The sequence below is a fragment of the Furipterus horrens genome, unplaced genomic scaffold (genome assembly GCF_987537825.1).
Source record: "Furipterus horrens unplaced genomic scaffold, mFurHor1.1.pri manual_scaffold_6, whole genome shotgun sequence".
NCBI classification, from domain to species: domain Eukaryota; kingdom Metazoa; phylum Chordata; class Mammalia; order Chiroptera; family Furipteridae; genus Furipterus; species Furipterus horrens.
In genome coordinates, this window is record NW_028327176.1 from 50,459,982 (window position 1) to 50,473,333 (window position 13,352).

The 13,352-nt window shown below is 34.5% G+C and overlaps 1 protein-coding gene and 1 non-coding gene across 3 annotated transcripts in view; one reads left to right on the top strand and one right to left on the bottom strand.

Moving 5' to 3' along the window:
• Window positions 1-1,653: 1,653 nt before the first annotated feature.
• Window positions 1,654-13,352, bottom strand: part of GFPT1 (glutamine--fructose-6-phosphate transaminase 1) — a 63,846-nt gene continuing 52,147 nt past the window's right edge. For both annotated transcript variants that reach the window (XM_090281458.1, XM_090281457.1), the window contains 5 exons: window positions 5,818-5,932; window positions 5,421-5,548; window positions 4,724-4,891; window positions 3,608-3,769; window positions 1,654-2,935 (listed from right to left, as the gene is read on the bottom strand). In XM_090281458.1, the coding sequence (XP_090137584.1) occupies window positions 2,891-2,935; window positions 3,608-3,769; window positions 4,724-4,891; window positions 5,421-5,548; window positions 5,818-5,932 (618 nt within the window). In that variant the 3' untranslated portion in view covers window positions 1,654-2,890. The remainder of the gene's footprint in view (window positions 2,936-3,607; window positions 3,770-4,723; window positions 4,892-5,420; window positions 5,549-5,817; window positions 5,933-13,352) is intronic.
• Window positions 12,405-12,496, top strand: LOC150006151 (small nucleolar RNA SNORD86). The gene has a single exon (XR_016512185.1). It is a non-coding gene; the product is annotated as a small nucleolar RNA SNORD86 (small nucleolar RNA).

The window sequence follows — 13,352 nt, forward strand, 5'->3', positions numbered from 1 at the left end:
CCTGACTCTTTCAATGATCCCAGTCTTCCCAGGTGATGAATCACCTGGGAACAAACGGGCTTTGCTTTAAACAAGATGCACTTTTCAGTTCCTAGCAAATTGACCTGTGCATGGCAGGTTGCTGAGATAATTATAACAACCTAAAAACAGTTAACATTAATTTCTCTTATTATTTATTCCTATGGCATAGGTAATTTTTAAAAGATAGAAAAGCTGCCTCTGAAGTAACAATCATTTCCTGGGCTGTGTTAAATGCTACATGTGACCCCAGGCCTAAAAAGGGTGCATGGCCTGGGATAAGGAACTCTACACTATATATGAGTGAATTTAAACTTTAAATGTACTACAAGAAAGAACTTTTTATATAGAAGACTTCTATTGTAGAATATCTTTCTTGAAAATCAGATTTTCTTATCCTACATACATTGGTTTTAAATGGGCATGCACACTTATTAGTGGTTTGCCTCACTACAGTAACTTTTTTGTGTTCATAACCCATAAAAGAATTTAAAAATCACTACATTAAATGGGGTAGAAAGCAAGAATAAGGGATGAGGAGGAGAAACCATATTTGGAAACTATCACTTTTTTTTTCTTACTATTAGTTTTTGATATTTGGTTTAGAACTTATCCTCTTTTGAAGAGTGTGTGTGTGTGCTAGGAAGAGAGAGAGAGCAGGGGGCGGGGAGAGAGATATTATTTCACATATTACTTTTCACTTAGAATGCTGACTCAAACTTCAGATCTGTAAGAAATGCTACAGGGCATATCCCTCTAGTTGCTAGATGGAATGCTGTCTAATACATTAACCGTTTAAATAAAGCCAGTTAGATCTTCAAATTTACTCGGTTAAATTTTGTTTTTTAACACTGTGGAATCTATGTTGGGAATCTCAATCCTGGCTCTTTGAATTTGAGAATTTGGAAACCTTTACTGCTCTTTAGATGAATTTGATAGACTAGATACTGTATTCAAATAAAAACTGCTACAAACCCATACAAATCATGTGTGTAAAATGCTAATACAACAAGCATTAAGAAATGACACTGTATACACACTAAAACTAGCAGGCCTATACAAAATAGTCTTAAAAACAATTAAAATAGATAAATATAGCTATAGAAGCTATATATATGATGCAAATAGTAACCCTATTTAATTTTTAAAAACAATCAGGCTCCTAGTCTCCGTTAATGAGAGTCCTCCCAAATTACCTCAAATGTGCCAATTCTTTCTCTGGTACACAAGCAGAATTCTATGCTTCTCTCAACAGCTGTCAGAAAATCTTAACTTCATCAAGAAGTTCAAACACAGAAAAAGGAAAAAGACTGAGCTTACATAATTATGCTTAATGTCTTACCTTCACAATTTTAAAGTGAAAACATTGGAAAGAGGATTTGATCAAAACAGAAACATGCTCTAACACCCAATATTTTGCTGAAAAATCCCCATGAAGAAATTACAACTTTTTGAGTAGCAAACTCATAGTCTAAATATTTTAACCCAAATTGTTAATTTCCACATCTGACACTAACCAGCTAAAAGCACCTCAATATCACTTTATTTGTATCTTCTTCATTCCTAAATACATTTCAGGGGTAGAACACAGAAAATACAGAGAGAAAAATACCTTGGAAGTAATACAGGCATACCTCATTTTAATGTGCTTCACTTTATTGTGCTTCACAGATGTTGCAATTTTTACAAACTAAAGGTGAGACCCTCCATTAGCAAAAAGATTATGACTGTCTCTACTGCAATTCTCACTTTATCACAGCGGTCTGGAACCAAACCCACAATATTCCCAAGGTATGCCTGTACTGAATTTGATGCAATCCTTCATTAATTTCAGTGTAGAGCACATAGCTTTTTCTATGCCTAGTCCACCATATAGAGTCAAATGATTAGTCAAAAGACTTGCAAATCTTCCAAACAATCACAAAGAGCTTCCAAACTCGCCCAAAGGTAATAGTTTTCTACAAGGCAGTGAAGGGAAATTGAATTAACTGCAGGAAATTCTTCTTTGGGACAAAGGTGAAGAGAATTCCGACTATATCAATACTGATTTAATTTGAGACATTTGATGACAACTCTGTGTGATGATTTCAAAGAACAAGATAGAATATGTCATTCAGCAGTGATTGATTTCAAAAAACTGCTAATACAAAGAAATAAAAGCTACTTATAGGAGATAAGAACAGAGTCAGATATCCAATATGTATATACTCCATCTTCACATTTAAGATCATGTTGTCAGTTGTCCAAAGCAGCTCAAATTTAAAGTTGGTGCTATGAAATTGTACAAATATTTTCTGTTACGGGCTGGAGAAAACCAATGCACTACTATACTATTTAACTTCCTAAACTACACTGACCTATAGACAACAAACAACAAATGTGAGAGATAAAAGTTAAATTATGTAGAAATGCCACCAGGAAAAGCTCTGTTTTTAAGTACACGAATTTCAAAATAAATCATAGCATCTTCTCTTTATACATAATTTAGCAAAACTTTAATCAAATGTCCAATTACACTGCCACTGGCTTTAGATCTTCCAATAAATGCCAATTACTTTTAAAACACACAATCCTCTCATACTGAAGTGAAGGGTCCAGAAATCCAACACCCAGCATCCTTTAAAGAAAATGGGAGTTAAATGTGTTTGTGATATTCACTTGAATGTAAATTCCATTTTTCAAACTCCCCCACAAATTACTGGAAAAATATGAGGTAATTTCACAAAAATCACAAATTGAGTTGAATAATTATAACTGATATATAAATAAGAATTTACTTTAAAAAAGGTTTAAAGGAGTGATATTTTAAATCAAGATTTTAAATACAAAAGGTGTCTTGTGTTGCTTCATTGCCCAGAGTTTCAGATGCTTCTTATTCTACTGTTACAGATTTAGCAAGATTCCGAGGGAAATCAACCTGCAAAAAAAAAAGAAAAAAAGCAAGATTAAAGAAATCACATAGATCTGGGGGGTAGACGGGTTGTATAAGCAAGTTTTATTTGTGAAAACAGAAAATGTGTTTATTAACCATCTTTATTATAGTCTACAAAGAACTAGATTAGAAAATATAGTCACATAATGTATCTTTAAAAGATCCAAATCAGGAAAAAGAATTCTAAAGGAGTCAGTTCAGCACACACAGAGTTCTAGTGGTCCTCAACAGAAGTGGTGGCCTTCTGAGGGGATGGCAGAAAGGTACCCGTTTAAGAGCAGGATGTTCTGGTCGTCACAATGACTAAGGGACCAAGAATTGTAAAAGTCCTGTTATGTGTGAGATAGTCCCAAACAAAGAATTGCAAATACCTACCTTGTTAGGAAACAAAGAATAAAAAACAAGTGGAGATTCCCCAAGAAAGTAATCTCTGATAGTGGCAATAATCTCCAAGATTCCTTTAAATTCCATGGGTAAAAAAAGGTTACAATGTAACCTAAAAACTGGGCCATGCAAACATAATAGGTGACAGATAATATCTGATGGATTTCTCAAATGCTATTGTTAAATACTTTGTTAAATATTTAGAAGGAGAACTATCAGAATATACTGGAGTAAAAAGGCAGCTCCAGATTTCTGCAGTGGTCCATCACTTACATCATAGCCTCTCAGCACAGCAAGGTGGAAAGCCAGCAACTGCAAGGGGATCACGCTGAGAATGCCCTGCAAACAGTCCACTGAGTGGGGAACCTTGATTGTTCTTTTTGTGTTTTTAATGGTCTCGGTGTCTTCCTTATCACAAATCACCACTGGGCGTCCCTGGGAAAGAAAGCCACACACACAATCACTGGTAAGCAAAGGCAGAACTGTAGCAAGTGAATGTGCCAATTTTGCACTCCACAATTCACATGTGGCCTCACTGACAGACTTATTTATCTTATTTAAACCTAAGTGGTAAGTCAGACTGATCTCAGTCAAGGAAACAGAAGCTTTGTGGGAGCAATTTACTTAAACTCACACAACTAAGAAACATCAGGCTCCGTACAGATGCTGCTCAACTTATAAACTCATCGTAAGTTGAAAATACAAGGCAAAAATGCCTTTAATACTCCTAACCTACCAAACATCATAGCTTAGCCTAGCCTACCTTTAACATGCTCAGAATACTCTTAGATGCCTACAGTTGAGCAATAACATCTAACACAAAACCTGTTTTATAACAAAGTGTTGAATATCTCATGTAATTTATTATGCATATTGCTTTCACACTACCATAAAGTCGAAAAATCTAAAATCAAACCATCATAAGTCAGGGACCATCTGTACTTGAATCCAGACCTGCCTACCTTCAAAGCCCAAGTTCATAAAAATGACATTGTGAGTACAGATTAATGTCTTTTTGGATTTGTAAATAAAGCCAAATGAGCTGAAGAAAACTCAATTAAGCACAGCACCTGTAGTTCTAATGTAAAATCTGGTTCCTCCTAAAATATATATTTAAGAATATTAAATTAAAAGGGAGTAGCCAAAGCTAATTGAAGAGGACAGGCTTTGAAGACCAACACCTCAGTTTTGGTCTTGATTCTGACTTATTGAGACCTATGAGCTGAGTCCTGTCATTAACTCTTGAGAATCTCAAATTCCTCACATGCAAACCTAAACATTTTGTAAGCTAATTAATGGGCAGTGAGCTACCACTTTAAATGTCATAAAATTCAAATAAGCTTTAGTGGCCCAACCCCCAAGGTATCCTCACAGCAGCCCCTGACTTACCTGCCTAGCAACCACCTGCTGAAGAGCATTCTGACACTTGGCATAAGTGTGATCTCTCATGATGATCATGATGACAGGCATCAACTTATCCACCAAAGCCAGAGGGCCATGTTTCAATTCACCAGCGAGGATGCCTTCAGAATGCATGTAAGTGATTTCTTTTATTTTCTAATAGGAAAAAACTATATTAGTCTTCAGTTTGTTTTTCAAAAACCTATTCTTAAGTAAATATTACATCTGATGTCTGAAGTCACTGTCTATCCAAAGTACTAACGGACCACAGATCTGTAAATATAGCTAACAGGCTAACAGATTATTATTTCTATAATATCTCTAAAATACTAATAAGTGGGTAGAAGCTTTAAAACTATAAGGACTCTTCCAAGATTTTAGATTATCATGAACATACTCATATTTCTTTGTAACTGTTCTCCTCCTTGGTTAATGTGTAACCTGAATCAAATCCCACACCTAGAAAACTTATCTTTATTTTATTCATATATGGACAACAAATTAACCCAAGTTACTTGCTAAACCCAAGTTATCGGCTAAAATGTTCTCTTCTTGATCTTCACTTTTGAAGTATCTTAGTACACCTTCTCAAGGCACACAAATCAGAATGCATAAAGACAAAGGCACTTGTGAAAGTTTCACCTATTTCATTTACCAGACTGAAATTATAAATGAGAAGACTTACTAGTGCCCCTTCAAGACAAGTAGCATAATGATAGCCACGTCCCATTATCAAGACTGACTTCTGATGATAAAGTTCTGTGGCCAGTTTCTGAATTTCATCATCCATGCTCAGCACTTCCTTAATCAAATCTGTTAAGAAGTAACATTAGCAATATCTATGAAAAAAGGACAATAAACAGAACCGACATAATAACAATAATATATTGGCAGAAACTGACAAAGACCTGTATTTCTCTTCCTTTGTGATATCAGTGAGGGAGTTTTAAATACACAAGTGCAAAAGTAAAAAGATTTGCTAACTAAACAGCTACAAGCCACAGCTTCCAGACTAAAAAGAGAATTTCATCCACTACAGACTCCTTATACAACAGAAGTATAGTATGAAAGTATCTTCGTACCAGGCAGCCGCTTCAGTCCAAGCATGATCTCTTTGCGTCTCTCCTGCATGGAGATCCTGTCATCGCACATCATGAGGGCAAACATCACGAGGGATACAAACTGGCTGGTATAAGCCTGGAACACCACAAAAAAGCAGTTGCATTTTAAGAACTTGTAATTTTTCATTTAAAAGATAAAAACAAATTTCCATTGGTTTTATAAGCATATATTGTTCATTCTTTAATAAACAGCATTAGTAACAGTGAACTGGACCAGGGCTTAGGAAATCTATCACTATTCCTTTTCTGAATTTGAACAAATGGCTTAAAATTATTTCCAAACACAAAATGAAAGTTCCTTACAATGCATTGGATGCTTATGAAATCCCTAATACACTCAAGAAAAGAAGAGACAGATGCCAAAGGAAGTGAGTAAAAAGAGAACTTGCATAAATGTAACCAAATTAAGTTTTGACAAAAAAGCAAGGGTTTACTTGTTTACATACTTGCACTGGTTTTGCTGGATTTTTTTAAAATTGGTCTTTGATGTTCACCTTTACCTATTGCTTTTTCCTCACTTCCACCTTTTTAAAGTTTCACTAAAAATATTTTTAAAGTTTAACTGTGTAAAAGTAAATATAAATAAGAATAATCCTCAATTTTATTACAGGAATAATTACATTAATAACATGCTATTAATAACATTTGTGAATACTGCCTTCTCATCTCTACTATGTTTTACTTTTCTATATTGTTTAGAAAATTATTAGCAGGTATTATTTTATAAACTTGCTTTTATTCTTAATTAACCTAACACTTTTTCAAGACAGAGTGCTTTCTTTCTTGTTTACTAGTGTGTAATAACCTTAAGCACTTTTTTCCATCTCTTTAGGCCTCAGATGGCCCGTTGGTTAATTAAAGGTACACAATACTTACAAGATAATCATGAGAATTAAATGAGACAAGTATAAATCATTCAGTGTAATACCTGACATATAGGCTAAAAGCAAACTTTTTATTGATGAAAGCTTGAACTAAAGGCCTTATTTAGTTCAAAAGATTTTCCTAAACTATAGACTTGTGAATTATTTTAAAATTTGCAGTTACACTGCAAAGACTATTTTTAATCCCATCAGCCATATGTGAATGTAAGATATGGCTGTTTTGTCACACTCTTTACAATATTGAGAATTAACATTCTAACAAATCCTTACCACTGACTCATGAACAATGGATTCTTACTACTACTTTATCATCAATAGATCTTGAATCTAAAAATAATAAGATTTTTATTCATGCCTGTTAGCCATTTATGTTTTCTCTTTTAAGAATTAACTTCATTGTTTTCACTTATTTTTTGATTTAGGCTTTATTTAAAATTGGTTTTTATAAGGTCTTTACTGTTATGTTTCGAATACAGTCATAACTCGGTACCTGTCGGCTTCAGAGTTCGTCAAACCCTGTACTCATCACATTTTGATGAGAAAAAATGTTTCAGCACTCGGTGCTTGCTCGGGACTTGTCGTGCTTGCTCGGGACTTGTCACACTTGCTAGAACTTGTATGAGTCATGATGCCGCCAGGCCCCATCGTTTGGTACTCATTGGTTTTGGCACTTGTCATGAGTTCCAAAATGAATTAATGAAGAGTACCAAAGTGCCATTGTACTTTTTCCCAGTTTGTTTAACCTTTTAAAACGATATTTAGTGACACAGAAGTTTTATTTTTTTAAAACTTCTATGTAGTCCTTTTAAGTTTAGACAGTTCTTCCATCCTAACATGAGTTAAGTATTATTAATTTTTCTTAATTCTGTTGTTTTCATTGTCCTTTTTTAACTTTTTCTTTACATTTTTCTTTTTAGTCCATCTGAAATTAATTTTAGTGCAAGGTGTTAACTACGTTTTTCTATTTTTATCAATACCCAATTCCCCACTCTTTTTATAAGGGTGGTTTGTGACATTTCCTATAGTCTAATTACTCTGATGTACTAGAATTATGTTGCACGACTATTGATTCTGTCTCAGATCTGTTCTTTCTTTACAAAACAATCTCCCCATCCAGAAATATGGTATTCCATCAATTTGTGTTAGGAATTTAGAAATCTATAAAGTTAATATAGTCATCATCCATTCAACAAATATTTATGGAGAGCTTTACACATTTCTTGGTAAAATTATTTTTAAATATCTTTCAAAGCTATTGAAAATAGAATCCCTCTCCAAACACACACATCCAATCTTTTCTAAGTAGCCAATGTCAGTTTATAAAGAAAATATTTTTGTGTATGTTTTACGTAAAGCACCTTATATGAATTCTTATTCATTCTAAGAAGTCTTTTACTTGATATTCTTGACCTCTATCAATTGCAACTAAGGAGAATTTTTGTTTCCTCCTATCCCATTGTTTTACTTTTCTTTCCCTATTAAAGTGGATAGAACTTCTAGAACTGAGACAGCAAATATGTTTCACAGAGAGCCAATCCTAACTCATTTGTAGACACAGTGAAACATTATATTAAGATTCTACGGCCACCTTTTCTTACTTCACAGTAATACAGATGAAATCCTAGGAAGGTTCCAGAAGAATAGCTAAGGCCCTCTAAGATGAAGGTCCTGAAGCTTTCTGTTTTGCATTCATTCATTCTCCTCTACTATTTGATTCCTCTGCTTTATTGAGTTCCTTTTTCTAACTTTTAAGTTAAATACTTATTTATTTTTTTAAGATAAAGCATTTTAATGCTATGAATTTACCTCTAATTATCAATTTGGCCACACTAAATTTTTACCCATATTGTTCACTGTTATTTTTTCTAAATCTCTTTAAATAGTAGTACTGATGTCTTTTTAATTCAACAGTTATTTAGAGAAATGTTTTTATGTTTCAGGCATTTGAGGCTTTTACTCACACATTTATTATTAAGTCAGTAGGATTACAGTGGTGTGGTCACTTACAATGTTATATATAACTTAAACTTTAGGAAATTTATTCTGTTGTTTTTGTGTGTGTGTGTGTGTGTGTGTGTATTATATGCTGACTCTCTGTTACTCTTCTCTGGATAAGGAATCACTTCATTAGTGAACATTTTCCTGTCATAATGTGGACAATGAGCTACTATATAATAAAATTGCAGTCTGCTAATGCTCCTTACCTTCTCAATAGTTAAATGAGATTCCCTATTTCCTCTTATTGGACCTCCCAGCTCTCAGCTGCTCAGACATTCCTCCACAGACAGCTCCTTTTCCTATGCTCCTGTGTGTTCTACTGGCACACTGGGAGATTTCCTCCCAGAGAGCTGAAGTGGATTTGCGGTCCCTTCCTTCAATCTAATAAGCATATCTACTCTAAATTCCAGTCCCTCCCCTTCTACCTCTGCCTACTAGTTTACTTCTCAATAAACTGATTAACCACAAAATATACTATCAGGAGAGGGAAAGACACAGTGTTTTGGACCCCTGTTTATAATCCAAACTGATCAGATAATGAGTATTCTAGTTTCTCTAGACCAGAACTGAAAATATTATTCTACTGAGCAATGTTTCTTTGTTTGGACTTGAAACATCTCAACGCTAGTTTTCAAGCACAAATATTAAACAGAGAAACTTTAATGCACACATTTTCCCATTGTATTCCTATCACAGTTTAATTTCATGTTTTTCATTTCATCAATAAATACCAGGAAACCAATTATGAGAAAAATAAGTTATACCTCACATCTTGAATTTACTGAGGTATGAAAGAATTTATCAGGAACATGTTTACTCTGAACTTTTAAACTTGGTTTTACTTTTTATTTAGCTAAAAATAAAAGTTATATTGGTTTATTTTTTAAAAATCAACAAAAGTCAGCACTATGGTGACATTCTATACACCTGAAATAACATACAAAAATTAATGAACCTGCAAATTTATACCCATCAATTCCTTCAGATATATCGAATTGTCTATGGTCTGACAGTATGAGAAAGTATTATCTCTCTAATCCTGACAGTTTTTCAGGTAATGTTGGGAATTAGTAATCAAGATTATAGAATTCTTGTGTTAGCTCCATCATGGGGCCCAGAGATCAGTATCGATGATGAACTTCTTTGATCACCCATTAACATGTAAACTTATGTTATGTTTGCCATTCAGAAATGGTCTATGACTAAACATCCCAAAACTTTTAAAGATCATCTAAGGCTGTTGAAAAAAGCAAAATAACTTTCAAATCCAAGAAAAATTAAAGTAAGACTAAATCAGCATACTTACTAAAATTTTTGAGAGTCCATTTTTTAAAGAAATTAAAGTATATACTATAAAAAGATACTGATTTTCTTATGCAAGATGTAACCACTGGGGGAAACTGGGTGAAAAGTACATGGACTTCTCTGTACTATCTTTACAACATCCTATTGAACTACTGGTTTCAAAATAAAGATTTTTTAAAAAGGACTTAAGAGAAAAGAACCACTGATAGAGATAACAACAGTAATAAATCTCAAAAAACTCATGTTAAATGGAACAAGCCAGATACAAAAGGCATGTATTATACAATTCTCTTTATAAGAACTTTCTAGAAAATAATACAATATAATAAAAGAAGGCAATAATAGTTGCCTAAGGCTAAGGGGTAGAAGTGAGGATTCAGTATAAAGGACATAAAGAAACTTTTTCAAATGAGTAAGTCTTCTAAAACTGGATTGTGATGATAGTTAGAAAGCCAAATTTACTAAAACTATACACTTAAAAATTGGTGTTATTTATGGTAAGAAAATTATACCTCAAAAAAGCTATAGAAAAAAGGTTAACAGTAAAATCTAGGTATATGAACATTAATATAAAATTCTTTGAACTCTGATATGTGTTTGAAAATTATAATAAAATGTTGATCAAAATTAAAGTTTTTATAAACTATAGAATCAGAGATCAAAGTTGTATTTCCCATGGCAACTCACAGTTCAAGAAAGATTCAATAAAAAATAAGTCAATAAAGACTTCCAGTCAAAATGGAGGCATACGTAGACATGCTCACCTCCTTGCACAATCATAAAGAGCAGCCAGTGGAATGCGCAGTCCCACATTTACACATAGTGGATAAAAAATCGAGGGGCATACCTTGGGAGCGAGCAATCCCAGCCACAGGCCAGAACATGAAGCCCAGGGTTCTAGCCCTAGGAAAATAAGGCCTCAGAAGTTCTGAGTGTAAAAACCAGTGGGGGTTGGGGTGGTGGAAGAAACTGTCTCTAAGCAGAGTCAATTTAAAAGGCCTGCATATCCTACACCGTACACAAACTCACCCACTCTGGGAAACACCACCAGGGCAATAGCCAGAAGGGTGCAAGTCGCATACAAGAAGGGGGTGAAGTGACTGGAAATGAGGCAAGCACCGAGCAAGCCTTCAGCAATCAGGCAGTTGTATTGTCCCCTCTCCAACCCTTCACCCCCACACAGAGCCAAAAAGCAGTGGGTTGCCCTGCACTGGAAAATACCTAAGGATCCATCCCATACAACTTAACAGGTGTGCTAAGACAGGTAGTCAAAGCAGCTCTACCTAATACCCACAAACAAACACAGAGAGGCTTCCAAATTGAAGAGACAAAGAAATATGGCCCAAATGAAAAGAACAGAACAAAATCTCAGAAAAAGAAATAAATGAAACAGAGATACCCAACTTATCAGATGCAGAGTTCAAAACACTGGTGGTAAGGATGCTCAGAAAACTCACTGAGTACAGCAAAAGCATAAGGGAAGAATTGAAGGTTACACTAACTGTAATAAAGAAAAATCCACAAGGAACCAACAGTGAAGGGAAGGAAGCCAGGGTTCAAATCAATGATTTAGAACATAAGGAAGAAATAAACATTCGACAAGAACAGAATGAAGAAATAAGAATTTAAAAAAACGAAGAAAGAATAAGACACTGGGACATCTCCAAAAGTGCCAACATCCAAATCATAGGGGTACCAGAAGGAGAAGAGGAAATCAAAAACTTATTTGACAAAATAATGAAAGAAAACTTTCCAAATTTAGCAAAGGAAATAAAACATAGAAGCCCAGAAATCACAGAGTCTCAAACAAGCTGGACCCAAAGAGGACCACACCAAGACACGCCATAATTAAAATGTCAAAGGTTAAAGATAAAAAGAGAATCTTAAAAGCAGCAAGAAAAAAGCAGAGAGCTACCTACAAAGGAGTTCCCATACGACTATCAGCTGATTTCTCAAAAGAAACTTTGCAGGCAAGAAGGGACTGGCAAGAAGTATTCAAGTGATGAAAAGCAAGGACCCACAACCAAGATTACTCTATCCAGCAAAGCTATCATTTAGAATAGAAGGGCAGATAAAGTGCTTCCCAGACAAGGTAAAGCTAAAGGAATTCATCATCACCAAGTCCTTATTATATGAAATGTTAAAGGGACCCATTTAAGAAAAAGAAGAATATCAAAAACTATGAACTTTAAAATGACAACAAACTCACAACTATCAACAACTGAATCTAAAAAACAAAAGCAAACTAAGCAAACAGCCAGAACAGCAACAGAATCATAGATATGGAAATCATATGGAGGGTTACCAGCTGGAAGGGGGAATGGGGAGAATGGGGGAAAAGCTACAGGGATTAAGAAACATGATTGGTAGGAATAAAATAGACAGGGGGATGTTAAAAATAGTATAGGACCTCTGTTATGGGGGTGATGGCCAGTCCTGGTTTCTGAGTGATTCTCGGGGCCAAAATAAATAAATAAATAAAGGAGAGGAAATGGAGAAGCCAAGGAAGTCCTATGCACGACCCATGGACATGAACTAAGGCAGGAGATTGCTAGAGGGAAGGGGGATACCAGGCAGAGGTGGGCAAACCGGAAAAAACTGGGACAACTGTAATAGCATAATCAATAAAATACACTTTTAAAAAAAGCGAATCAACAGCATCCACTCAGTTGATGTGTGTACATATCCCACGATGAAGCCCTTATTTCACAATGTGTTATGAATAAAGGGGCCATGAGATTCCAATTCCCAATCAAAACTGTCTTTTTGGACACTGTTCCAAAAATCCACGAGCTCCTGTTAGGGTAGCTGGTTATTTATTTAGGCACAGACTTGAAACCCAAGCACAAACATCTTACATGTTTTAATCACCACATGGAGAAAATTCAGATTTCAGCTTTCTGTAAATTATAGTGTTGGCAGTATCAAAGTAACCAAGAAATGAAAACCTCATCAGTTTTTACATAAGAATCACAAATTTTCCACAAAAAATTCTCCATGAGGTTCTTCAAAAGAAAAAATATTTAAATATGGTTATGTACAAGTTAACATCATCTGCCATATGCCTTTAATTAGAACCAAATCACCAATACCTAAGTAGCTCATTAATCAGCAAGAAATATTAAACTAAAGCCGAAAAATAGACAACTGAAATTTTTTAACCATAAAGAGTAATACATTTGTGAAGAGAGAATATCTTTACATTTATACATTTTCTAAGATTCCTGTATTTATTACTATATTTATGCATATTGTAATTTCAAAGAGCAAAGTAGTCTCACTAGGCCTTATAAAAATAAAGATGCTTTT